The 25,582-nt window shown below is 37.3% G+C and overlaps 2 protein-coding genes and 1 non-coding gene across 6 annotated transcripts in view; all 3 read left to right on the forward strand.

Moving 5' to 3' along the window:
- Positions 1-9,122, forward strand: part of LOC108423407 (latent-transforming growth factor beta-binding protein 2) — a 151,997-nt gene extending 142,875 nt beyond the window's left edge. For both annotated transcript variants that reach the window (XM_037542200.1, XM_037542201.1), the window contains exons 32-38: positions 465-551; positions 1,053-1,181; positions 2,994-3,134; positions 3,245-3,415; positions 3,877-4,152; positions 4,848-4,997; positions 7,568-9,122. In XM_037542200.1, the coding sequence (XP_037398097.1) occupies positions 465-551; positions 1,053-1,181; positions 2,994-3,134; positions 3,245-3,415; positions 3,877-4,152; positions 4,848-4,997; positions 7,568-7,743 (1,130 nt within the window). In that variant the 3' untranslated portion in view covers positions 7,744-9,122. The remainder of the gene's footprint in view (positions 1-464; positions 552-1,052; positions 1,182-2,993; positions 3,135-3,244; positions 3,416-3,876; positions 4,153-4,847; positions 4,998-7,567) is intronic.
- Positions 9,123-11,670: 2,548 nt separating this feature from the next.
- hs1bp3 (HCLS1 binding protein 3) lies at positions 11,671-22,935 on the forward strand. Of its 3 annotated transcripts, none has more exons than XM_037542222.1 (7): positions 11,671-11,823; positions 13,177-13,342; positions 14,683-14,890; positions 14,998-15,208; positions 16,975-17,093; positions 17,208-17,346; positions 19,458-22,935. In XM_037542222.1, exons 2-7 carry the CDS (start codon positions 13,244-13,246, stop codon positions 19,702-19,704), a joined length of 1,023 nt encoding a protein of 340 aa, XP_037398119.1. In that variant the 5' UTR covers positions 11,671-11,823; positions 13,177-13,243; the 3' UTR covers positions 19,705-22,935. The 3 variants fall into 3 exon arrangements, with proteins under 3 accessions (XP_037398119.1, XP_017546308.1, XP_017546309.1); XM_017690819.2 differs by lacking the exon at positions 11,671-11,823 and adding an exon at positions 12,300-12,325; XM_017690820.2 differs by lacking the exon at positions 11,671-11,823 and adding an exon at positions 12,300-12,325 and having other exon boundaries at positions 21,004-22,935.
- On the forward strand, positions 11,763-11,844 carry trnas-aga. The gene has a single exon. It is a non-coding gene; the product is annotated as a tRNA-Ser (tRNA).
- Positions 22,936-25,582: the final 2,647 nt, after the last annotated feature.

The following is a 25,582-nucleotide window of genomic DNA, read 5'->3' on the forward strand; positions in this document are numbered from 1 at the left end:
AAAGCATCAATTGAAACAGTAATAAGATACATATCACATATGTACTAAATCATCTCCATCACCTTAAGTCTGAAAATCAGTATGTAACATTAAGAAATGCCACCAATGAAAACACATTTTCTGCAACTATGTGCACCTTGTTGTGATTTTATGTGTGTACATTTGTTGAAAGCTGTGTAGAGTTTTTGAGTTTTGCTCAAAATTTGTTTAAATTTTAAGATTGATTTTCTACTGACAAAATGGAATCTTTGGTCATTTTTTTAAATAAAATAAACATAATTATGATATAGGGACATTCAGAGCAAAGACGTCAGTTCAACAAAATGTGTTTTCAACTCTGACTTTTTATATTTATCATCTGACTCAATGGTTCATTTAAATTCCCCCTAAAATATACCTAGTTTATGCCTTATTAAGCCATTTTGATTGTTTTGTTGTTGATTGTTTGTTTGTTCTGTCCTCAGAGGAGTATGATTGGCTCTGTCCACATGGCTCTGGTATTCTCACAGTCATCTCCTCAGTACAAGGATTTAGTCAGCTCCAGCTCAGAGGTACTTCTGCATCTGCTGCTTGTTGCTTGTAATTAACTGAAAATGTACCCTCTGTGTGCTTCTGTGATTACATGTGGGACTGACAGTCAAGGTTAGCACGCATGTTTTGATCAAAATTTTTTTCTTTTCTTTTCATTCATACATATTTTACGTTTGAAAGTGCCTTTACCCTGTGACCTCACCTAAAAATCCTACAAATTAAGTAGTGACTCAAACATGGATGTTAAAGAGTTAATATTGCATCATGTCTGAGAAGCTAAGAGCCTTCATGCTGATAATATTCATCCTCCCGTGGTTCGAGGACATAAACCAGGCGTATTATCTACTGTTCATTGGAAAAAGCCTGGTGTTTTGTATGCTGTGTTCTTGATATTTGTTTTGTAATGTTTTGGTCAGTTTGATTGCATTGATTTTGATATTCTGTTGACTTTCAAGGCATGGCAAGTTTTCCATTATTTGTCAGCTTGTAAGCCCAGTGTACTGTTCTGTTCTTGCCCACAGATGCAGATGAATGTGAGATGTTTGGGCCCGAAATCTGTAAAAATGGTCATTGCTCAAACTTCTACTCCACTTACTCCTGTTTCTGTCGCAGTGGCTATTACTACGACCACATTCGTATGGAGTGTGTGGGTAAGTAGTGCTAATTTATTTGCAAAAATAATAATCTTAATAATGAATGGGTTTGTATAGAGCTTTTTACACCTTACAGTACAGGTTAAAGTACTTAAAGCAAGAATTGTGCAAATAAGGCTAACAAAAAAAATATGGCGTTAATGGTAACAACTATTCAATAAGTACATGCTGATAAAAAGATAAAAATAAGAAGCAAACAAAATATGAAAAAAATGTATAAAATAAAAAGCAAAATTTCACAGATAAACCACTAGAGGTAGTTGGATGAAAGAATTAAAAAAATAATTAATCTATCTAAAGGCATCAGGAATAATAACAATAATAATATTAATAGTAATAATAATAATAATAATAACAATAGTTGTTGTTTATAGTTGTTTGTTATTTATTCATGCAGATTGCAGCTCAAAGTGCTATACAGACAGGTGATAAACAGTAATACAAGAAATTATAAGTATTCATTTAGAATCATATAAGATTAAAAATTAAAAATAAATTAAAAGAAAAATACCATGAGATGTAGAGTTTTAATTAAATGCTAAGTTAAAGAGAAACATTTTTAGAAGATTCTTAAAAGTGAGCACTGAGCTTGACTGTCAAGCTCAGTGAGTAGAATTGAGTTCCACAGTTTAGAAGCATAACAAATGAATGAGGCCTCTCCATGTTTTCTGTATTTTACAGAAGATATTTGCATGAGAATACAAACGTACCCAGTACAAATACCTGTGGTACACCATAACAGATGCCATATCTTTTTAAGACATGGCCACTTATTTTAACCAAGTAATGTTTACTAGTTAAATGTGTCACAGAAAATCATGTAGAGTTGAAATATAGGAATAGGAAAAAGGTTGAAGTGTCAGGCTCCAGTCCTCTTGGTCCAAAAAAATGCAGACTTCAGCATTCTGCCTCATTAAACACATCTGATTCAGCTCATCAGCTAATTAGCAAGGCCTTCATTAACTGAATTCAAAGAATTAGATGAGGGTATATGCTGATCTCCACAGCACTTTGGCCCAGAAAATCCGCAGTTTGACATGCTTGCTCTAAGGGGACAAGTGGAACCAATCCATGCCTCAAAAATGCCCCATAACATAACACAGCCACCAGACCCTTTCACTTTAGGGGGCAAACATTTAGTCCTGCCTCACATGCTCCTTCCTACTTTTCTTTTAAGGTGTCACCCATCTCTTTTAGATTTGCATATTAATATGCAAAATACAGACTTCTTCAGTGGTCCTGTGTGGTATCATATGCCTCAATCAATGTCAAATCAAATCAAATTTATTTGTATAGCGCTCAGGAGCGAGACCATGTAGGGCTTTATATGTCAATAAAAGAATTTTATAATCAATACAGAATTTAACAGGCAGCCAATGAAGTGATGATAGCACTGGACTGATATCATCATATTTTCTAGTTTTAGTGAGGACCCTGGCTGCAGCATTTTGGACTAGCTGAAGTTTGCTTGGATTCCTGCCCGTAGTGCATTACAATAGTCTAGCCTCGAAGTAATAAAGGCATGTACTAGTGTTTCTGCGTCACACAGGAATAGGGCATTTCTTATCTTGGCAATGTTGTAAAAAAGCTGTTCTAGTGATGCTGCCTATGTGTTGATCGAATGATCGCCAAGATTTTTTGCTGCTGAGCCAGGTGTAACTGGAAAGTCAGCTAGATTTAAAATCAAATCTGATCATTTATTTCTTGCCAAATGTTATGAGACTCCATTTTATTATATTTGAATGAAATATCTATATAAGTATGAGCTAAGTGCTCTAAGGATGTTTTCTTTCTGTGAATGTATTTCAGACTATGATGAATGTAAGGAGGAGAATCTGTGTGAACATGGATTGTGTGTGAACACACCTGGCTCCTACAACTGTTTCTGTAGCCCTCCACTGGTCCTGGACAGCACACAGCGTCATTGCATCTCTATCAACATCACGGATGGTGAGGCACAGATCCCCACTTAGTTGAGAGAGAGTGCATTAAAGAGCGTGTCCGTTTGCTCTGTTTTTCTACATTTATACATAGTTTACTTTCTCTGTATCTACTGGTAGGTGCTCATGAGTTCCATAATGTTCACGTGGACATCTGCTGGCAGGAGCTGAAAGCTGACAGAATGTGTTCTCATCCTATGTTGGACACTCGGACCACCTACACAGAGTGCTGCTGTGTCAGTGGTGTTGCCTGGGGTTCACAATGTGCCTTGTGCCCTGGGCAAACATCTAGTGAGTACTTAATGATAACTTATGACTGAATAAAGCATCTCATCATCATGGCAGAACACACAGACTCGGTACCAAATGCTTTAATTTCCTTAAGAACTTCTGGAGACAAGAAAATTTACTTTGAATACTTGAGTCCCCCAAACAAAGGCTTGCCAGGCTTTCAGCTGATTGGATGAAAGTCATCCAATGCCTTTTCTTGTGAATATTGATTTCCAAATGGAATGTACCTGCGTGTTTCAGTCTTTTGAACTTGCCCTATTGTGGCTGTCATTTGCTCGATGAAAAGCTTTCCTTAAGAAATTGAGCTGATTCCAAAGCAGTCTCTGTATGAATCCAGGTGATATAATGCAAGACTACACTAGCATCATAGAGACATTCTCCTGATTCAGTGATGTGAACTGACAGCTAACTGTACTTGATATAAACTGCAACTAACAGTTTTGGCATGTGTCTCCATATAGGTGAGTTTGCCGAATTGTGTAACCAGCCTCAGAGAGGCTCAGACAGTCTACGGGAGAGACCAGGCTTTGAGTATGGACCAGATGCCTCTCCTGATGGACCTTACTGGGATAGTTATGGTCATTTGGGAGGTGACCCCTACTATATCCCCGAAGGACCTTTGAATGGCCCCATCTTCCCTGATCCCTCAAGTGATTATAGCTCCAGAGAGGCAGTGCAAGTACCTGTACACAGAACCAGGGAGAACCAGCCACCCCGCCGAGTGGACCCATACATGGGTAACGTATATTACTATAAAATGAGCATAATTGTGCATGCACAATCAGGGAACATCTGTTTATTACACGTCTAATGTCAATAAATTACCTCAACAATAATTGTAGTTAATAGAGATGGACATGGTTATTTAAATCTATATGGATGTCTGAAATATTTTTAGTAGTAGATGAACAGATGTTCAAATAAAAATATGCTGGAATAAAGAAATGAAATCTTGCATTATCTTGTCATTTTTGAAGACATTTTTGCCTGAGTGTGTGATGTAGAATCACAAAGATTGTTGGGACAAGAGCAGCTGATATTATGTATCACGTTAAACGAAAGGATAACTTGTAAGTAGAGATGGAGACATTTCAAACAACCGATGATTTGTACAGTGTAAGTAAAGTTATTGTACTGTTGATCAGTAGTTTAATTGCATATATCTAAAGCAAAGATAAAGCACTAAATCAACTATAATCATCAAGTATGCAGTACTTCTCATGCTAACTGCTCATTATAAATGAATATTAAACCTTCTGTGTTTTTATTTGTGTTGTTTTATTTCGCGTTCATATAAATAATTTTCTTAAAAACTATTCATTTAAAAACTGGTTAAAATGCCCATCTCTAGTAGTAGCATTGTATCCTTATTCTCATCGTCTGTACCTTTCATGAACATACTTGTAACTCCATGGTGCCTGTTTTTCATCAGGTCATAATGAGGGCTTTGAAGGCTTACAAGCAGAAGAGTGTGGCATCTTGAATGGCTGTGAAAATGGCCGCTGTGTTCGTGTGCGAGAGGGCTACACCTGTGACTGCTTTGATGGCTATGAACTTGACCTAAGCAAGATGGCATGCATTGGTAAGGCCCCTTTTTCTCCTGTATTTCTCCTATAACAGCTGCAGTCATTTCTGAATGGAATAGCATCTTCTATTTACATGCATCAGCACCACTGATCTGGCTGGAAGCTACATCAAATAAAGACAACTACTAAACATGGAATGTAAAGCTACTGAGGACCACAGTGCAGAGTGTGCTGTTCCTGTTCCTGTTCATTCTCACTGCAATGGGAGTTACAAGCTGAAGTTGGTTAAAGATGAAACAGTGTGTCATAATCCATTAATACGTCCAAACGCCATACTTTGTCCTTAAGTAGAGCCATATTATGTTTCTCTAAATTCCTGAAAAATGATAAAACTATGTTCGACAAGCTTCCAAAACATTTTTTTCCTGTGTCCTTTTCAACTTCCAAAAGAGACTATAATTTTAGCTTTTGGCAGCCCAAAACCTTCCTTAGGGTGAAAAATCAATAATGTCCATAGTGCATGCTGTTTTACAATTATGTGACTGAGGTGAAGTTTGGATGCATTTCATTGTACTCACACTCAATCAAAGCCATTCACAGGAATTGTCCCTTAAAGAGACAACTCTTGGATGTCCCTCAAAAATGTTTCTCATCGTGTGCTTGGACAATCAAAGGTGCTGACAGTAATGGCCATGCATTAGTCCATGTGAATCACAATTACAAATGGATGATCAAAGTGTCATCTGCACTACAACATTAAATCTAAGCAGGAAGACGGTGCCTGCGAGCCAAAGTCCTTGAATCATACCCATATTGTATTATGTGCATATAACAAAAATAACTTTTCTCTGTTTGCTTGACTTGATTACTGTTACAGCATCGTCCAAGAATCTGATTACATACTGAATATGCACTACAATTATGAGACAGAACAAATGACTGATAAATAAGCATTGTGGTGAGTCACTGAGATCTTCCAACGAGGTTTAGAACCTTAGAAATAAGTACACAGTTTATATACTGCATGTCAAAAAACTAACAAAGCAATACAAAAATCCACTGTCTGCACAAAACCTCTGAGTCATTATCTGGTTTTGACCTTTTTTCAGTATTGCTTACTTTGAAAGCAATACAAGATGCTAGCTGACTCACTGAGCAGCTGGCAGAGGGGGCATCTGAGCAATTACATAACTGAGTAGAGAAGAGAGGGCTTCATCAGTTTGACAGAGAAGAACATTGTTGGAAAGAAAACCAAGGCAAGTTAAGAATGCGTGCTTGGAGAGAAAGTGTATCTTTTATTAAGGGGGCTCTGTCACTGACACGAATCTTCTTGCTTGGGGGCAGTCCAGTATTCTTTTAGGTCTATCTGGGCAGGTACTCTCAGCCAAGCCTGAATGCCATGCGCATGCATATGTGGTAGTATGTTTCTTTCTGTACAATCAAATCAAAACTTTAATGGTAATAGCATAGACTAACTGATCACTTCTGTTGGTACCAAAAGCAGAGCTACTTAATGTCTAACCTTACATTGTCAAATCTCTGTGCTAAAGAGAATTACATCCCATTTTTAGAATTTAGGAATACATTTTTTTCTTTGTCTGCTTTGACTGCACTGTGTTGTGCCTCATTGCTTCAGTGTGAATCAATGTAGACCACTGCAGGCCGAATAGGTGGATATATAAAGGCTTTGGATTTCATGATATCAAAAAAACAATTAATTCAAAACAGGGTGGTTTTGTACTTTAGTGTCCATACATGGACTGGGGAGTGAAAGGTGTGGTTTAAACTATACTACTATATTTTCCATGATATGGCCTCTTTAAAGAGGAACACTTACCGTTCTGTGCAGAAGACCTAGATCATTCATTTATGTATTTCATCTATATATTTTTCCAGCCAAAATGGCAGTTTATTCATTTTTCAGCATACATTTAACAGAAAATTACACAAGCATCAACAACTAAATATAATATCAGGTTTTTCAGAATAATTGCGTTTACACTTTGACTTTATTACAACTTCCATTCTTTTAAGGATACTTGCTTTTAGTTTTTCAAAGAAATTTGTAGCCACACTTCCAAAATTCACGTTCAGAAGTTAATTGCACTTGTTGTTTCTCATGATACAGTCCATTTGTTTGAGAGCACCAGCAGCTTGTTTGTTGGATTTACTTATTTTCTTTTTTGTCTATCTCCTTTTCTCAATAACAGCTTCACAGGTACACATCTTTTCAGATGTTTTGATGGTCAACCAGGTCCTGCACAGTTGTGGGGACTCCCATTTTCTCTATAACTTTTAATCATTTTTTGAACTTTGGTTTTGGAAACTCCAGTTTTTTCACTTATTTTCCTTTGACTTTCTCCTTTCTTACCTTCTTTCTAATCTCTTCAGCTGTATCTCCTAAATATGAATAACTTGTGCTTAAAGGCCATTTTGACTGGGAATGAAATAATTGAAGAATGGTCCTTAATAAAAATACGACCTTTAGGTTTCAAACACTACTGAAAACTGTTGTTAAGATTATAAATATCTCACATGCTTCATCATTTTAGTCATTTGCTGAGCTAAGTAACTTTTATCTGCCCTGCTCAGCCAGAAGCTCAGATTGTTTGTTCTCTTCTTTCAGATATAAATGAATGTAAGGATATTAGTGACAAAGTGGAGCTGTGCAAGAATGGAGTTTGTTCTAACACAGAAGGCTCATACACCTGCACCTGCCTGCCAGGCTTTCTGGCCACCTCCAAGCCCCATGAGTGCATTGCAGAGGACCAAGCGTCAGCCCCCCATACGGAGGGGAAGTGACGCCCTTCTCCCTCACACCCCTCTACCATTGCTCTAATGAACTGAACCTAAACCTGCATCAGTGAAGCCAAGCCAGCTAAGCTCTAAACATCCACACAAACAGTTCCCACTCTATACTGCTCATTCAGACTTGTACATAAAGAGTAATGATTTTAAAAATCATACATGTGGTAAGATGACCTGTGAAATGACTTCTTTTTTTTTTTGAAGGACTCCCAGCACAGCATTTTGAGCATCACATGCGAGCAATTATGACGTGTTTTTATGCACAGATAATATACTTAATTTGTTATTGGAGGTCATTCCAGCTCAGGCTTGTCACTCAAGGCTTCATTGAGGGGGGGGCTGGACTTTTTGTACAGATCTAGTACTATGTATTAAATTGGTTTGTTACATATTCTAATAATACATTCAGTACACTCAATATTTTTGTTTGACCAAAAGGGTAAGAAAAAAAATACAAAAAAATCTGATTAACCTTGTAGATTTATAGATTTCTGTACAAATGTTTTTATAACACTATCGTATGTATGAAAAAGTGGTTTACACTGTATCAGATAAAGTGTATGTATCCTGCCCTGTGGAGCAGACAATGAAATGTAATTTTATGGAATGACTGCACTTTTTAACAGATGTTATGTGGTGCCTTCAATCCAGCAATCACATAGTCCAGAGATTTTCAGCAACAGGTAACATGTCACATTTGCTAGATCATATAGCCAACTTTCAATTATAATTTATGCATACGTACATACATTTTGCTGGCTAGATATTCAACAGATTGTAATCTGTTTTAAAGGTAAACAAAACGCAGTCCACTTTTGTAGACAAGGTATTCTGTCGTGCTTAACTATTTCACATTAACGTTTCACCACTGGGACTGAAACAGAGGATTTACATGGATGTGCAGGACTGAATACTATACAAGACAGTTATTTAACTGCCATGTGACGCCTGCAGCATCTCCATGTAAGTGTTATAACACCACCAGAGCTCTTCTTAAAGAAAAGACCCTAACTCGTCATGTGTGGGTGGTGCATGTCATGTTTTAAACACATTCCTGTAGATGCTGCAGTCCTCTGTTTAGTCACTTTAGTATCCCTGTTGCACAGTGTCTGTGTTGGTGTGCACTGTGTAATCTCTACTGCCTGTGCTCAGTACATGCCTAGAAATGAAGTAACTCCCATAAGCACATTTGATTTTGGTATTTTGGAATGCAATCTTAAACGTGATGTATGATGATGTCCATAAGTAGGTTGTAGGACTGCCCCCCCCCCCCTGTATTGGAAACTGTGGTCTACCATGTTTTGTTCATTCTGCTTTGATTACCTCTGACTGTAGTTGTGTCCGGACATTAAAGTCTGACAGTGAAAATGTCACCGTGTTTGTCTTCATTTTTAAAGCATGTCTAACTGGGGACAAATGTCTTTTATGTCTTTTATGCTTATAATGGTGTAAAAATCAAATCCTAAACCACTCACTCCTACAATTTAAAGCACTAACAGTAATTTTTAAAAAATTCTAAATTTCTGCATACATCGATCACTAAGAAGTAAACAAAGTCATTCACTGAGTGATTTCATATGAAATACTCAACTGTAGAGAAACATAGAGCTCGAATTCTTCACCTTGGTGTTGATATTACCCAGATTTCTTAAACATTTAATGCTTAAAAATCTACATCACCAAATGTTATTACACTAAATGGATATGAGTATGTTGCCTGGTGCCTGGGGCATTGTTTTACAATAGTTTAGAGACAAATGTTTAGCTTAAAACAGTTTAACTTTATTCATGGCTAAGAGGTACACATGGGATGTTCTAGGGCAAAACAGTGCCCAGTATTGTTTTACAGTATTGTAATACAATAAGTTTCTCTACAATGCACCGTTTCACATCCAAACATTCTGAACGACTGTTTACATCTCACCAACTGAATTACACAATTTGGAGGAAAAACATGGACTCTTTAATCTGGACTAGTATCTCCTGATTTTTTCCTGAAAAAAAAAAAAAGATGGCATAATAGCATAATAATGTTCAGTGCAGTCTTTAAATTCTGTTACACATTTCTGAAACACAGGTTGCCAAAAGGATTTTTTTTAAAGAATTATTTTATTTGACAAAGTTAACCAATTCCTATGTACGAACTTATTCTTTTCAATGTCTAAAACTAAAACCACTTAACAATTTCTTTCATTTCTTTATTACTGATGTCCACAGTGTTCCCCTCACACACACACACACACACACACACACACATTTTTTAGCTTGACACAAAATATCTCTTATAATAACACAAGATTATTTATTTAAATGCATTATTTTGGTTTGCAGTGGGAGAACAACAATTGTTTAGTTTTGACAAAGTAAAGGTCTTGATGAGCTGTTTACACAGGCAGACCTCTTTGGCGTGGGTTCTACCAACAAGGATTTAAAGAAAGGCGATCATGGTGGCCTTGGAGTACACACAGGGTAGGCGGGGTGGGTTATGAGGGGTAACCTCTCCTCTGAACCGAATTCTGTGAGCTGATGTCCACTCTTAACAGTTCACTACAAAATCTTTGTTTCCTGCAAAAATCAACTATACTAGATCTAGGTAAGTTAACACAAAATAGGCATAAAAAAGGCTTCAAAAACAAAAGAGAAAAGAGATTTGTGTATATAAAGTGTAAATGCATTAAGTATAATAGGAAAGTGAGATAATAACCATGAACTTGTTTTTCCTTTAAAGGTCTATTAGGGGAGCACTCAGGGAATCAGTAATGGGTAGCATTATAGCGTAGTTATCAACACTATGTAGTTATTAAAAAACACTTCTGCACTCTTTGGCTGCACAAATGTGCCCAACATAAGAGCATTTTGTGTGTTTAGTCACAGTAAAATGTCTTACAGTCCAACTTGATGTTACAGTGTAGGTTTTGCTTGCCTTGCAGGCCCACCTTGTCCAATACCCCAGGGAACATTCAATCTCTACACGCTGTGCACCGTTTTGCTACGATTTCCAGGTTGAATGACATGTTTCAAATAAACGGTGTGAAAACGGTCTTTCTGTGGTTTGATGGGTGTATCATTGTTATTACTCAATCAGCAGCAAGGTTACAAACCTCGCCATATTAAAAGTGTGCCCAGGGCGGATTCTTACAGAGCTCCGCTGGTAACATACTGTAGAAATAAAATAATGCATGGCCACAACTTAGTAAGTTGTGGGAATGAGATGATGAAGTGGTGGCTACAACTTCGTAAAGTGGGGGAACATACAGAGTCCTGCTGGTGACATCTGTGTAAATAAAAATAATGCGTGGCCACGCCTTATTAACGCATGGGAACGATATCCTAATATGTGGCCATGACTTAGTAAGGTGTGGGAATGAGATGATTAAGTTGTGACCACGACTTAGTAAGGCATGGTAACAAAATCATGGCTTACTAAGTAGGTGTCCAATCTTGCAACATAGGTGTGGCTGCAGGTTTGCAAACAAGCAGACGCACATACGACTAATCAGTCTTTAAACTGAATGTGATCTTATATGTAATGTTGATGAAGGTAAATAGTGACAAATCTGAACAAAATCGTTTTCTTTGGGCACTATTTGTCTTAAAACGCCCTGCATGGAAACTCCGCTATGTGTGGATTAAAATACACTTTAGGACTTTTTTAAATTCCAAAACTGTCATTAAACAATGTCAGATATTCGTGACCGTCTGTCGATTCGTTATGTCGAATTTTGGAAAAATCGGTGAACTTCACCTTCAGTGTGAAACTGTGATTTTAAAGTGTTAGCGCACCACCAAGCGGAGCAACATGTGCAGAGTTTCGTAGCTCTTCTTTAACGTTACACAAACGCAGTATTTTAGGTTACATGGGGAAGGAAGGTGCAGCCTAATTCGGTGTCATACTGTATGTGAGACGTAGAAATGGGCACCCGAGATGTAAAAAGAACAGTATACATCAATGTCAGTGACGCCATATCAACAATTTCGTCGTTGAAAGACCGCGATTCTCAGGTGTTTCGTGTGTAGTCGTGGCCGAGTGGTTAAGGCGATGGACTAGAAATCCATTGGGGTCTCCCCGCGCAGGTTCGAATCCTGCCGACTACGGTCGCTGTTTTTGGTATCTTAGTTAGTTTAGTCACTTCCATACATGTTAACGTTACATTTTCAAGACGAACAAGCTGGACCATACGCTCTAACAACAGAACGAATTTAGGCAAGATAACAGGCACAGCATGCTAACTATCTCTCTCGCTAGCCAGTCAGCCAACTGTTAGCTAGCTAGCTAGCTGGCTAAAAGTAAGTCAATGCTAACGAAGGAAGCAGTTTGGGTCTCATGACTAGGGTCTGATTACGAGGCTGAACTTCGCTTTCTGTCCGCCAGCTTTTTGTTTTCCAGTAAATGCTGCACCATTTAAGGTGGAACTGGAAAATTGGAACAAGAAGTTGGCGAATAAGAAGCTGACTTCAGCTTCGTGGTCTGAATAGCTGGCTGTATTTTTCACATTCACAAGAATTATGCAAAGCTAAATGACAACAGAGCTTCTTTAACGAGTTTAAACATGCCAGATGGACTTATTACGAGCAGGTAAAGTTAACCCTTTTTAAAACAACTTCAACTTAACGAAGGTACCTATTTTGGGTGCGTTCTGTTTGGGCAGATATAAAGAACGATTTAACGATTAACTTAGCTAGTTATATCACACAGGCAAAATGTGTGCGTTGGGCTTCTACGAGTAAAGTAGCGATAGTAGTTCTGGATAAATGTATCGTAGAGTTGTATCGGGAAGAAAAGAACGCCCTGGGCTGTGTGTATATCCTGGCTTCAGCTTTAAGAGTACTAACTAAAACGGGATGTTGGAACTGCCACTTAAAAAGCATGGTTCTTCACGGGTTCTTTAGTAAAGGCAGTGGTTCCGTTTAGAGCCATGAGTTCTGTAGAGTAACGTTAATGCGTAACGTTAAATCGTTCTATGCATGGTGAAATGACTCTTCAGATTGATGGTGAATGTGTTGTATATGGTTCTATATAGCCTCTAAAAGAGTTTTTCTGTTGTTACAAGCTTGACACCATAACAGTTGAACCCTTTTGGTGATTTATAGAACCATTTTCAAAACGGTTACAGATAAAACCCTTTAAGCATGAAATAGTTCTGCTTAGAACTCATGTTCTAAATATAACTGTTACTAAAGAACTTCCGAAGAACCTAGTTATCTAAATGTGTAGGTAACACATCTTGCATTGGGGAAATCCTTAAAGTACATTTTTCATGTGGTTCCCCACTTCAGAGTTTCATTTAATTGCTGTGTTGTGTCCTCCATGTTGGGGGTCAAAGTTGTGGTCAGACATGCCTTTACATCCTGCCACATTTCCAGATTGGAGTGAGCTGAAAAGTCCACACAAATATCTTTTTTTTTTTTTTTTTTTTAAATAAACAGGTCTCTTCAGAATGAGGCTACTGGTATCGATCTGCAAGTGCCACATTACCAGGAGATCAGGGGGCCCATGATGACTGGCCATGTAGAGTACCAGATAGTCGTGGTCACCCGTCTTGCTGCTTTCAAGTCTGCTAAGCACAAACCAGGAGATGTTGTACAGTTAGTGGTAGGTGATCAGTGACTGTGAACATGGATATTGCTACTGAACTTGATGATGAAGATGTTTTTTTCTCATATTGAGTCTTCATGTGGTGCAAGTACATTATTCATTTAAAAATATCCACATTTTGATCCCAACTGGGACTTCTGATTGAACACCACATCCACATTCATCACTTACATCCAACCACCCTTCTTTGTTTAAGAAAGAGGCGGTTTTCCCCAGTAAGTTAAATATTATAAATGTTCTGAAAGAGCATATGAATACATTTGTCAATGACCAACCTAATTGACCCTTTTTTGGGGCTTTTATAAATTAAAAATGTAGCTGTTCGCAAAACAACATTTTAAAGCTACTCATCTTGAAATGTTATGTGGCACATTCAGTACCCAAGTACTTAAGAATTCTGCCAGTTTCCCCACTTTGTAAAAATTCATAGAACGTTTATTATCACTACTGCTAACTTGCTCACTTGTGCTTTCTGTGAGTTTTTCCTACATTAGCAAGCTATCAAGGACATTTCAGTAAATATAATATTCAGTAAATTTGTTATACCACATCATCCTACATTATAAGCTAAAACTCAGTGCTGTAGTCTTGGCAAAGGGAGGATGCACAAAGTACTAAATGCAGGAATTGTAATAATTGTGAAATATTTTGGGGAGAAAAGTCATCAGAATCAATATGCCATAAAAGTCTCCACTCCAGTCATTATATGTCTTGTTTTGACCTTATTGCATCCTCCCAAGAAAATATTAAACCTTCTTGAGGAAGCACTAAGCTAATTTTATATGTAAGGTTTAAAAAAAAAATTGTATTTAGTTTTCACACCAGAACTTTAAAAACTTATGGAGCTGTAGGAGCTGTGTTTCAACTGATGTCAACACAACTGGATCGAAATATTATTTTAAAATAAGTAATATTGGAAGTGTTAAAAGCAATGCCCACTTATTTCTCTGTTTTCTGTTTAGTTGTAAACATGTGTTAAATGTTCTTGTAAATAATAATAAGCCATATACATCATCATTATTAATGTCCAGTAATCTAAAATTACATTTTGACCTAAAAAGAACAAAGTGCTCATGCCCCAGATTAACTTTATGGTTATACTAGTATTTGAACTGGGCCTGCTTGGCTGAATACTCATTAACACACTGAAGTCTGGTCTAAATTACACTGTCATTGTCATTTCTTCTTTGAGAATCATTTCCTTAATGTAAATTCACCTCTAAATATGTTTGCATTGTGATGAAACCTATTGTTTTAGCGCAGTTGTCAGTAATAAGTAATGAGTAACACCTCATAGGTAATTTATTAATGAACTCCACTATGTTATAATCCTGCAGGTCTCAAAGAAGTACAGTGAAATTGATGAGTTCTACCACAGCTTAATTGCTCAGTATCCCAGTATCCATCTACCTGCCATGCCCCGAAAAGCCCTGTTTGTGGGTGAGACTGATATCCGTGAACGCAGAGCAGCCTTCGATGAGTTTGTCCGATTTATTGCCAAACACCCAACTCTGTCAACCTGTCCAGAGTTATTGGAGTTCTTAGGTGAGTGATCACGTGATTTGTATGTTTTTTGTTTTTTTTTTGTTTTGTTTTGTTTTGTTTTTTTTGTAACCAATTGTCATTACAGCTGTATTAAATATCATATACAGGAGCGAAGAATAACGTCCGTGATGTCACGTCTTCAAACACGCCTGACTGGCTAGTGGAAGAAGACGATGATGGGCTGGATTTCTTTGGAAAAGAAACCGAGGCTTCTGCTACTCAGACTGACCAAGTTAAAAAGCCAGTGAAGGCAGTCAAGCCAACCCAGGAAGAAGACGATGATGAAGAGGAGTTATTTGATCCATTAGGAGGTGTGAGGTATGAGTCTTAATACAGAGAGCCCTGGTGTATTAAGACTGTACTGTTGCAGCATCATGAGCTGGCAGCATAAATACAGTGTTGAAAACTGTAGATGGTGTAAACAGTGCTTTTGCAACACCAGACACATGAGAGTCACACATGGGTGACTGTTCACTGTGACAGTTTTTAGTGTAGCACACAACAAATATTGCAGTAGGTCCACTAGATGGCAGCACAGAATCTCTTAATGACTGCTTTTTTTGTCCAGAACCAAACAGTAGCTTGGTTCTGCCATATACTGGCAGAGTTCAGCACTTTTGTGTAAAGAAGGGGGAAAAAAATCTAATAATTAAAAATAGACAAACATTGTTTAATTTCAGTACATATAAAAATTTAAAACATCAGCATATTTCATTTTATTTTTACTTTGTGGGCCACTTTCTAGCTTTTAACTGTAATTATTTGAAGACTGTTGACACCCTTTTCTTTAGTAAGACAATGATAGTCTAATGTTGCACTAATGCTCATTCTGTACAATGCACTAAAAAAGAAACACACAGCAATAAGTAGACAGAGATCTCTGTTTATGTGTCTGTTACAAGGTTTCTGAATGCAGTACAGGTTAGTAAGCTGGCCTGCCCAAGTGTAGCGCTCTGTTATTATTGAATGATATGTTTGTTCCATTTAAAATGGTGTTAAAATTGAGTTAATTTATTGTAATAATACTTTGAGAAGTAAGTTCTACAGTTTAGATTTCCTGATTAATTGCCCAGTGAACTGTTCTGATGGTCTGCCGCTGATGAATCCATAATATGCTTTTAGGGCTTACTTGGCTTTTCTAGACTTTTTGCTGCTTACACACTGGTGCAGTGAGCTTGACATACTTATATTACTATGAGTTAGTTTGTTCTTAAATTATCTAAACATAAGCTGGATTTTTCAAGAACCTGATCAGTATAGGGCAGTTTTTCAGGTGCACTAATTTGATGACTGTGATATGTCGCCTTTTCGGTGCAGTGTTCATGGAACATAGTGGGGTTTTTTTTCCTTTCTGAAATGTTTGCAAATCAGAATCAAACCAAACTTCTTTTCATTTTATCTGAGTAGTCCGTTTGCTCCAACTAAACGTCTTTCAGGAATACATGCTCTCTAGCACTTCACCAGAAGATAACTATAAATGGTCAGTTATTCTCTTTTGCTTTGTTCTGGTAAGTTCTTGCCCTTATCTCTCCGTATGAGAATGTTTTCTCTTTTATTTAAATCCCAGCTGAGAATTCCTTGAAAAATTATGAGGCACCATCTTAAGAGACATTCCACTTAAGACTGCTATTGAGCTAAAGCCAAGTACAAAAGTGCATGTGTAAAAGGTGGCAGGATTTCAACCAACTTACCCTTAAACTATTACACGTTATTTAAAGATGCTTAAACATTTACACATTGATGTTATATGATCTGAAATTAAACTACAATTTATGTTTATTCTGTCATACTTTTACAGAGGCTTTTTGCACTTGGCATTATTTTACTTTTTGCAACTCAAGCTACATTTCATATATTGATTTTGACACGCACTTGCTGTTGCTTTCAAAGAACTGCTTTAATATTTAGTGTGTTTTCCATTCCAAGAATCCAGAATTCACCGTTGTGAATTTTGTGAATTCTCATATCTACGTGCTGAGCATTATAAAGCAGTTTGCACTGTATTTGCTAATTTAACGTGGTTATTTTGGAAATTGTGCATTGTAAAAATGAGAAAATACAGATTTTGCACTTTGTGTTTGTAGATCTAAGAAACCCAAACATGTACAACCAGTGCCCAAGTCTACACCTACACCCAAACTGTCCCTCTTTGATGAGGAGGATGACCCAGACAAGGAGCTCTTTCAGCCTGCAGTAAAGGACAGTGAGTGCTCTTTTTGGCTTTTCTTACATGAATAAAATAAATAAAATGCTAAGCAGGGTCAGCATCATGTGCCATCGGTTACCGCCAGCTCTTACACCCACAGTGTTCCTACAGGTAACCTGCGACTGTTTGAAGACCCAGACTTAGGTGGACCAGTCACTATTGGAGACACTTTGCTCCTCTCTGATGCCTACCAGAAGAGTGCAGCTTCTGCTGCTCCCAAACAAGATGAAGATGTGGATGAGCTCTTTAGGTCAGTTCTTCATCTACTTTAATGCTTTATTGCTGTCAGAAGGTCTTGATTGAGGCCTTATTGACCCATAATCATGGTTATGATACAAATGTTAAAACAGAGAGGCGTCAGGTGTAAGAATGCATTTTTGGCAGAATAGGCCAAAAATAACAGCAGTGAGAGATGCTTATACAAGTGCAGTGTAAGGATGCAGTGGTAAATACTGAGACCTGAGACATGTACTTGGCTACTTCCCACACCTGCATGCCTTTTTTATTGTTTTGTAAGTATGTGTAACTGTACCTGTGAGGCTGCTGATGATAGATTGGAAAGCATTAACTGGAATGGATATGTTTGAGCTTTGGCTGCCAGACAGTTTCGGTTATATAAGACTAGGCCGCTGGCTGGGTAGAGGCTTGCCATGATCTTGAGAAAGTAATTTTTTCAGCCTCCAGGCCTTAGAAACACCTGTCCTTTTTAATAAGAAAAAAGACCTTAGCACTTGTCTTATGATCTTCTAGATAGTTTGGAGAATAAACACTTCATTAATTAGTTTACTTTAGCTTACCCTGCCTTTCAGGGGCTTGCCTGTTTGATGAAAATCAAAAGTTAATAATTTACAGTATGTGTGGTACAAGTTTGATTATACTGTTCAGTTTTTAGGGGTTTAATGATTCACAAAATTCATACTTTGATTCAGTACGAGACAGTGGTGTGTTGATTCAGTAAATTTTTTCGATGCAATAATAAGTGGTGGAAAATTTGCTTTTCCAGTTTATTACAGCAACATTATAGAAGTAAAGGGTTTTATATTAATATGCTAGCCACAAGCTAATATGCATAAGAGATGTACTGTTCTTCCATGCATACAATTTTGAGGCAGCAGAAGCAGTATTTTCAGAGGAGGGACAGTTTGCCCTCATGAAGGGTTTTCTTGTTTATTTGTATTATATATCCTGCAATAGAATCAGTATTAAAATGAGTCCTTTATTTGCTCCAACATGCTGATGAATGTGTTGTTCAGTATCTTTGTATATTGAATTCATAGGCTAGTGTTGACCGGTATATATTTCCATGCCTATTTTTCCCATTATGGGCTATTTTTTTTGACAATTTCCTGGCCTAGAAACATACAGAAATTCACTGTGGTCATGTCTTGTTTCCTACCTGGTGGTTATGTCTCAACACCTCCCTTTCACTCACTGGCCACTTTGACTTCACCTGAGAAATAGGTCCATAACACAGGTATACAGTTGTTATTTGTGCAGTGTATCACTTACCTTCTGTCCCGTGCATCATTGGTCAGTGTCTAAACACAGGACCTCAGCTGACCAAATATTATTTGACTGGTGATCCATTCTCAGCACAGCAGTGACACTGACATGGCAGAGTGTGTGTTGCTGGTACAAGTGAATCATACACTCCAGAGGTGCTAGAGTTTTTAGAAATCAGTGTCATTGCTTGGTTGAGAGTCCACCACTGAAAAATATCCCGTTCTCAGCATCGATGAAGGCCTAGAGAATAGCTAACACATGGATAGTTAACTAGATTTTCTGTTTTGTCTCCAGCTGGTTGACAGTCTCCTCAATTCACAATTTGTCTCACGAGCAGTTGGTGGGAGGAGCTGTGTACAATTTGCTTGATAAGCTGTAGTCAGCATTCAAGTCGCGTTGGAAAATGGGGGGATACCCATTTTTCTACTTATAAATTGCAGTTGAACAATCAGTGAAGTCCTAGTTTCAAGTGGAAAACTGGGGATTCGAGTTGATATACGAGTTTTATGCAAAGTAATTTAGTAATGATATTCTACAAAATTTTAACACTGGGAAGGTCCAGCAAAGTTAAAATTGTAACAGATCAATTTTCTTTGACTACAATGTAGCTGTGGATATGACAGGACACATGCATATGCAGTTGACTGTTTATTTTCTACCCGGGAGATTTTACAGTGTCTACAGCTCTATTAAAGAAGACCTTATTTTCACCCACACAAGTTAAAAAAAAACAACAACAACAATTTTTTTATTTACATTTTTGTATTGCTCCTAAAAACAAAAAATGTCATATATTTTCTGTTGGGAAACCCCATGTATTGAAATCTCATTTGGAATGTCATGTTTTTCCCCAATTAGGGTGGAGGAGGATTTGGACAAACTTCTAGCAATAAGTAAACCTCTCAGACCAAAACCAGCCATTGCCCCGAAACCCAAACCAGCACTAAAGCCCAAGCCAGCCATTCCTCAGAAGCCTCCTTCTCTGGTACAGGATAGTAAAGCTACCCCTCAGTCAGGCACTGCCCAGGCCATGGATCAGCTGGACATCCTAAAGTACATCCAGCAAAATGAGGCTGCTGTCAGTGAAGACCTAGATCTTTTTTAGCCTCGGCTTATTTGGTGATGAGAATGGGACAGAATGTATTTCCTTTCAGGTAGTGATGTTGAACAATGATGCAATAATGGTGATTTCTGAAAACAGCTTTGTTATCTGTTTATTCTTTTCATCTCATTTTGAAACTTTCAGGTCACAGAGTTTAGTTTTCAGATAGTCATGAACATCTATCAAACCAAAGAGCTGGACATGATGCTCTTTTATAGAAATTAAGTACATTTTCTTTGAATCAGTGACCCTCAGCAAGATCATGACAGTAAGAATATAATAACCTAAAATCTCCCTCTTTACTCTTTGTAAGGGCAGATTTTAAGCATCCGTTTTGTTAATGGTTATTTGTACATTGGTGACCTAATTTTGAGGTTGGAAATGATGGTGATTGCTGAGAAAGAAGTCATCTTGTGGTGCAGCTCCTTGTTTTATGGCATGTTTTTTGTATTATGAAGGAGTTTTTTCATTGTATCAGTGGTAAAGTAGTAAACTTTTTACTAAAATCTCTTCTGCTCAGGAAGAGCTTGGCCACTCAAATGATGATCTACAGGAGTGTTATGCTTTAGAAAGTCATGCAGACCGAATTTTTGGATTTCTCACTGCAGAGTTTTGGCTAGCAGTGAATATCAGACGTGCTTTTGAAATAGCATGGCATTCTGTTAAATAATGGTAGCATATTATGTTGAGCACTTTAAGTAACAATGCACAGCACTGCCAATTAAAAGAATGACAACAGAAAATGTGATTTATTTCTTGTCAAACTTTTTTTTAATTATCCATGACTTACCTTTGGAAATATGACTGCTACTGCTACTACTACTAAGGCTACTTACTCATACTACTGCTACTATAACTAATGTTGTTAATGCTGTTATTGCTATTACTGCTGCTACTATTGATGGTGCTGATACTGCCACTGCTACTACTTTTACTGCTACTAATGCTACTGATAACTGCTGCTGCTGTTAGTATTACTTCTACCACTATTGCTGCTACTACTACTTTTACTGCTATTAATGCTTCTGATACTAACTGCTGCTGCTTTTAGCATTACTGCTGCTACAACAGCAGTTGCTACTACTATTACTGCTACAACTGTTGCTTTTACTACTATTACTGCTACAGATACTACTGCTGCTGCAATTAGAGTCACTGGTGTTACTGCTGCTCTATTTTACATTCTTTTTATTATCAGCATAACAAAAATGTAGTATCTTTGAAATATTTGCATGTTTCAGAATTTCTTAGTATTTGGTAATTCCCCCTTTGTCTCAATGACTGTGCACTTGACCTGACAAGGAATCCTCAAGTCTGTGCAAAACCCTGTGATGAGAGGATGAAATCCACATGAGTCGCCTGGACACAAGCTTCAGCAGAAAAGATCAGGCACAGAAAAATCTGAGACATTTGTACAAATGTCCTCATTTTACTTGCCTTAACATTTCATTGTTGCAAATTTTTCAAAATTCCAAAATGTTTTGTTATTTTCAGGTTTATATGAACAGATGTTTCTTGTGGTCTCAAGACTTTTTTTGTCTCAGAAAGAGATCCTTACCTCTGAAAGTTCCTGGAGTAATGGATAACATACAGTTGCAGTGTGATTTGTGCTGGTTTAACATTACTAGAGACAGTTACGCACTAGCTCCCAATTTGTAATCCAGTGTTGTAAGTAAACAAAATTGTAAAATTCTCAGCACAAGACAAAAAGACCAGCAATGTAATGGTGAACTTGTGACTGTAAAACATTCATCAAGAATGTTCTGCAACTGTGGAATATTCATCAAGAGGCCTACCATTCTGTCCTGGGTAAAGGCCAGAAAAAATAGTCAAACGTTATGTTAGGTGAAACATTATGCTGATCTCTAAAACGTTCTGTAAATAAAACCCAAACAGAAGCATTGTTATGAAATGTTATGACGTTAATTATGAACACTTAAATGCTTTTTACAATAAACTTCACCACTTGGTTTTTAAAGACAGGTTGATGGGGAAAACCTGTGGTTTGGGTATATATACACTTGTGTCTTTGTGCTCTTTGCTGTGTAAATCTGTGTGAGTAATATACTGAGATTTGCAGTAACAGCCTTCAAGGATGGATCTTGGCTATGTTCTCAGGATGACAAGTATGAATGCTGGGTAACTGCTTCAGTGAAGCACTAGGGGGCATTAGGTTCAAATTTCCAAAAAATATTTTTGTCATTTCACAGGTAGCAAATTGTTAACCATTTTAACTCCTTGAAATGTGTTCATTAATTAATCATTAGAGTTACTACTCAGTAATTACTTTGATGTATTTAGGTACTTCTATGAATCGAATATGTAAGGGCCCAGTTTGAGAGGCCTGGGTGAAATGTGAGATCGCCTGAGTTGTCTCTTATTTTAATTTCATCCACCTGTTTGAACTTTAACCAAAACCTAAACTCATTTACCCTCAAATCCTTGTCCTAAACCAAAATACCAGCCCCAACCCGAACACTGTTGAGAGTCAGTATTTTGAACATCTATAAATAATGTACTGGGAACTATCCAAATAAAGTGAAACTGTCATTTTGTTATTATGTTTTGGAAATTGTACTTGACTCTATTCAAAAGTATGTAATTTCAGCTGTATTGTAACTTATGAATGAATACTTTTTCTCCAACTAAAGAAAAGCAAAATGGAAAAGTTTCACATAACCCCCCCCCCCCCCATTTTACTCTACTTAAAAATGTTGGGACACTATTGAAAATGCGCAAGCATCTCATGTTCAAACAAGACATCTCCAACCCAAAGCTACTCCTGGAGAGACTCAAAATATTGATATTAGGATATTGGATTAGAATATTCAGTTAACTATTCTATCAAAGAATAGTGTCTCTTACTAACACAATGTCTGTTAGCTCTGGCCATCCAAAAGAGAAAATCCAGCAAACCTGGCTGAACATCAGCTTTGTAAACTTTGTTCTCCATGCTGACAAGACTCCAAACGTTCCTCCAAAAGAAGGGACACGGAAACAAAATACTAGCCTAAATAAAATTCTAAATTCTGATAAAGATAAAGGAAAGAGACGTCGCTGTTTATCCCACGAAGGTTTCGGTATTTTTACTTGTCATACTTAAGTTTGTGATTATCATTTAAGGATCGTTGTGAGTCTCAGTTGGTAAACCCTGTCATCACTGCTGATTGCTATAATGTTTATAATGGATGCAAATGAATAAAGTTATAAATAAACAGACATCATTTCTACTCAGTGAGTGTCCCAAGACTATTTTTTCCTCCAGCCCGTGCCATTTTTATTACCCTGGACTTTTGAACCCACCATCCCCCACTTTAGTGTTTCTACACTTTGACTGCTGGTTATGAGAGTGAAGAACTGAAGTGTGGGCCACATACTGAGTAACACTAAAGAGTAATTAAAGAACCTGTTCAAAACATGCTTGCTGTACCATGTTTTTTTATGATGATAGTCTTTGATGTCCAGGGCTTTTAGGAAATTAACTACAGGGAAAAGGCTGTAAGAGCCAGTATGAAAGCTTATTAACTGCTGTTTATCAGGATGTTTCAGTGGAAGGACTGTTGTGTACATGATGTTTTGTTCCCTTTATGTATCCTGGACATTGAATGTTGATTTTTTTTATAGAACTCTGACTCATAATTATCTAGTAAACTTAAAGGTCATTGGCCAAGTGATCATAAAACTCATGCACACAAACTCATACACGCAAAATGTCTTGTGTAGAGGTCGGCAGAGTAATGATTCTGTCTTATGTTGTAGGAGGACGTTTGTCAGATGTGTAATGTAAAGAGAGAATATCGCTGTGTGCTGAGAGGTCGGCGCTGCAGGACACAGAGGGGAGTAGAAATGGAATGGCACTGTATATTATGAATCACCGCTTTTTACAATAGAGCTCTGGTCTCCTCCACATTGCTTTGAACTCTGGAGAGAGCTTTTATACCAGGCATGTTTCTCTTATCTTCTGCATGTTAAAGGGGAATTCCACCGATTTTTCAAAAGCCATTCAGAGTGGTTTGATATAAAATGGTTCACTGTAGAGCCCATGTGTCAAACACAAGTCAGGTTCATGACACAGTCCTTTTCAGCCCAAATTTTTTTTATATGTTCTATTCTTATTAGCCTTTTTACCCTGAGATACACTGCAGCAGGGTCCCCAGCATGCACTACAACATAGTGAGCATTGAGTTCCCCTTCCCCCGACAACAATCAGTGGGCCGGTACAAAAAGAAAAGATGCCTGATGTCTTTTTCAAGCAAATAGACCATTTTAAAAAATGTATTTTTATTCATAATTATTTTTTAATACGTGTTTAATGCCTGTTGTTGAATAAACATGGCACATTCAGGTCATGGCAAAATGTTAAGTAAAAATTAAATAAAAACACAGCTGGCCCATGAATTTACTGAGTGGTGGTCATAGGAACCAGGGGTCATGCTGTCTACAAACCACCAGTAATCATGCACAAGTTTTTGTGTGAGTTTACATGAATGGAAATACACTTAAGATACATTTGTAACCTCAAAAATATAAAACAATGTCTCAGGCATTGGGCAGCATATTCACGATCACTTTATGTAATAACTTTCTGTGAAGTGTTTTTAGACCCATTAAACTCTTCAGACATCTGGTTACCATCACTACCGCTGCGAACCATTCTGACTCAGTAAGTTTCTCTAGAGCAGAGCATTTCTCATCAAACCACTCTGAATGACTTGGTCAAATCTTAGTCATTTAATTATAAGATAAGATAAGATAATCCTTTTTATTATGTAATTATGTAGACCATCTGAAGATTTGGTGAGGTCGTCCTTTAAGCAGCTGCACTCTATATTGAATGTGGAGTGACTGCAGCCTGAGGGTTACAAAAAAAGTGATTTATATGTTCTAGAGATATAACTATTCACACATATGAGCTACCAAATTCTAGCCCACTCACATCTTTATACTGAATTAAAGGTGTCCTTCAGCTGCTCCATTTCTTAGGTTAAAAAAAACCTTCACTGTAAATGATTTTTCAGAAAAGGAAAAGCTTTATTCATGTGTGTTTAATTATGGCATACCAGTAATGTAGTACTTACAGTAAAGTTTGCGTTTAGTAATTGCGGTCTTAGATGTTTGAACAACCATGATGAAATATTTCTAGGAAATGCCAAAATCAACCAAGAAGTGGGTTTTTGTCCAAGAACATTCCAGCACAGTGCATGATTCATGGCTGCTGAGCTCCGTTTGTCATGCAGTCTGGGCAGCTTTCAGACGTCAGCTTGGATTCCACCCTTTGCAGAACATTCACATTTATGGAGAGAATAGCACTCGGATTAAAGTGTCATAAAACTTTTCAAAGGTGTTTTTCACCTGTGACCTCAAACCATAAAGCCTTAATAGCATAAATCCTACAAAATCTGGAAATATTAGAAATGTTTGCTGTGTTATTCTAATCTTAAAGGGAAATGATTTTGCAAAATTGAACGGTTAAAATGTAAACAACATAATTCAGAGCGGTTTGGTGTCAAATGCTCTTTTCTACAGAAACTTACTGAGTCAGAATTGTTCACTGTGGTGGTGACAGCAACTAGACGTCCAAAGTTTAATGGTATTAAAAGCTTCTTCACAGAAATCTGTTTAGAAACAGATTATTATTATGTTATATTTATGTTTTAGGATACACAATGTACCTTATAGGCCAGCTTAGCATACATGGCCATGTGTAACAGAGTTATATCAGACATGTTTTTTTAGAAATCTTTATTTGCATGTCACAGCCTTTGCTGCTCTCTTTAGACATGTTTCTGACCACAGAACAGGCCATAACTGCATATTGCAGAAATTTATAAATTGTAGCTGGGCCTGAGCCCAGGAAACAGCTGTTACTTAACTTTAAAAG

Source organism: Pygocentrus nattereri, chromosome 10, assembly GCF_015220715.1.
Source record: "Pygocentrus nattereri isolate fPygNat1 chromosome 10, fPygNat1.pri, whole genome shotgun sequence".
Classification (NCBI taxonomy): domain Eukaryota; kingdom Metazoa; phylum Chordata; class Actinopteri; order Characiformes; family Serrasalmidae; genus Pygocentrus; species Pygocentrus nattereri.

Bases quoted from the DNA above. Each gene is read 5' to 3' on its own strand.
- hs1bp3 (XM_017690819.2), top strand. From the start codon at position 12,300: ATGCCAGATGGACTTATTACGAGCAG. The intron at 12,326-13,176 runs GTAAAGTTAACC...TTAAATAAACAG, and splicing joins GATGGACTTATTACGAGCAG to GTCTCTTCAGAATGAGGCTA. The intron at 15,209-16,974 runs GTATGAGTCTTA...TTGTGTTTGTAG, and splicing joins GATCCATTAGGAGGTGTGAG to ATCTAAGAAACCCAAACATG.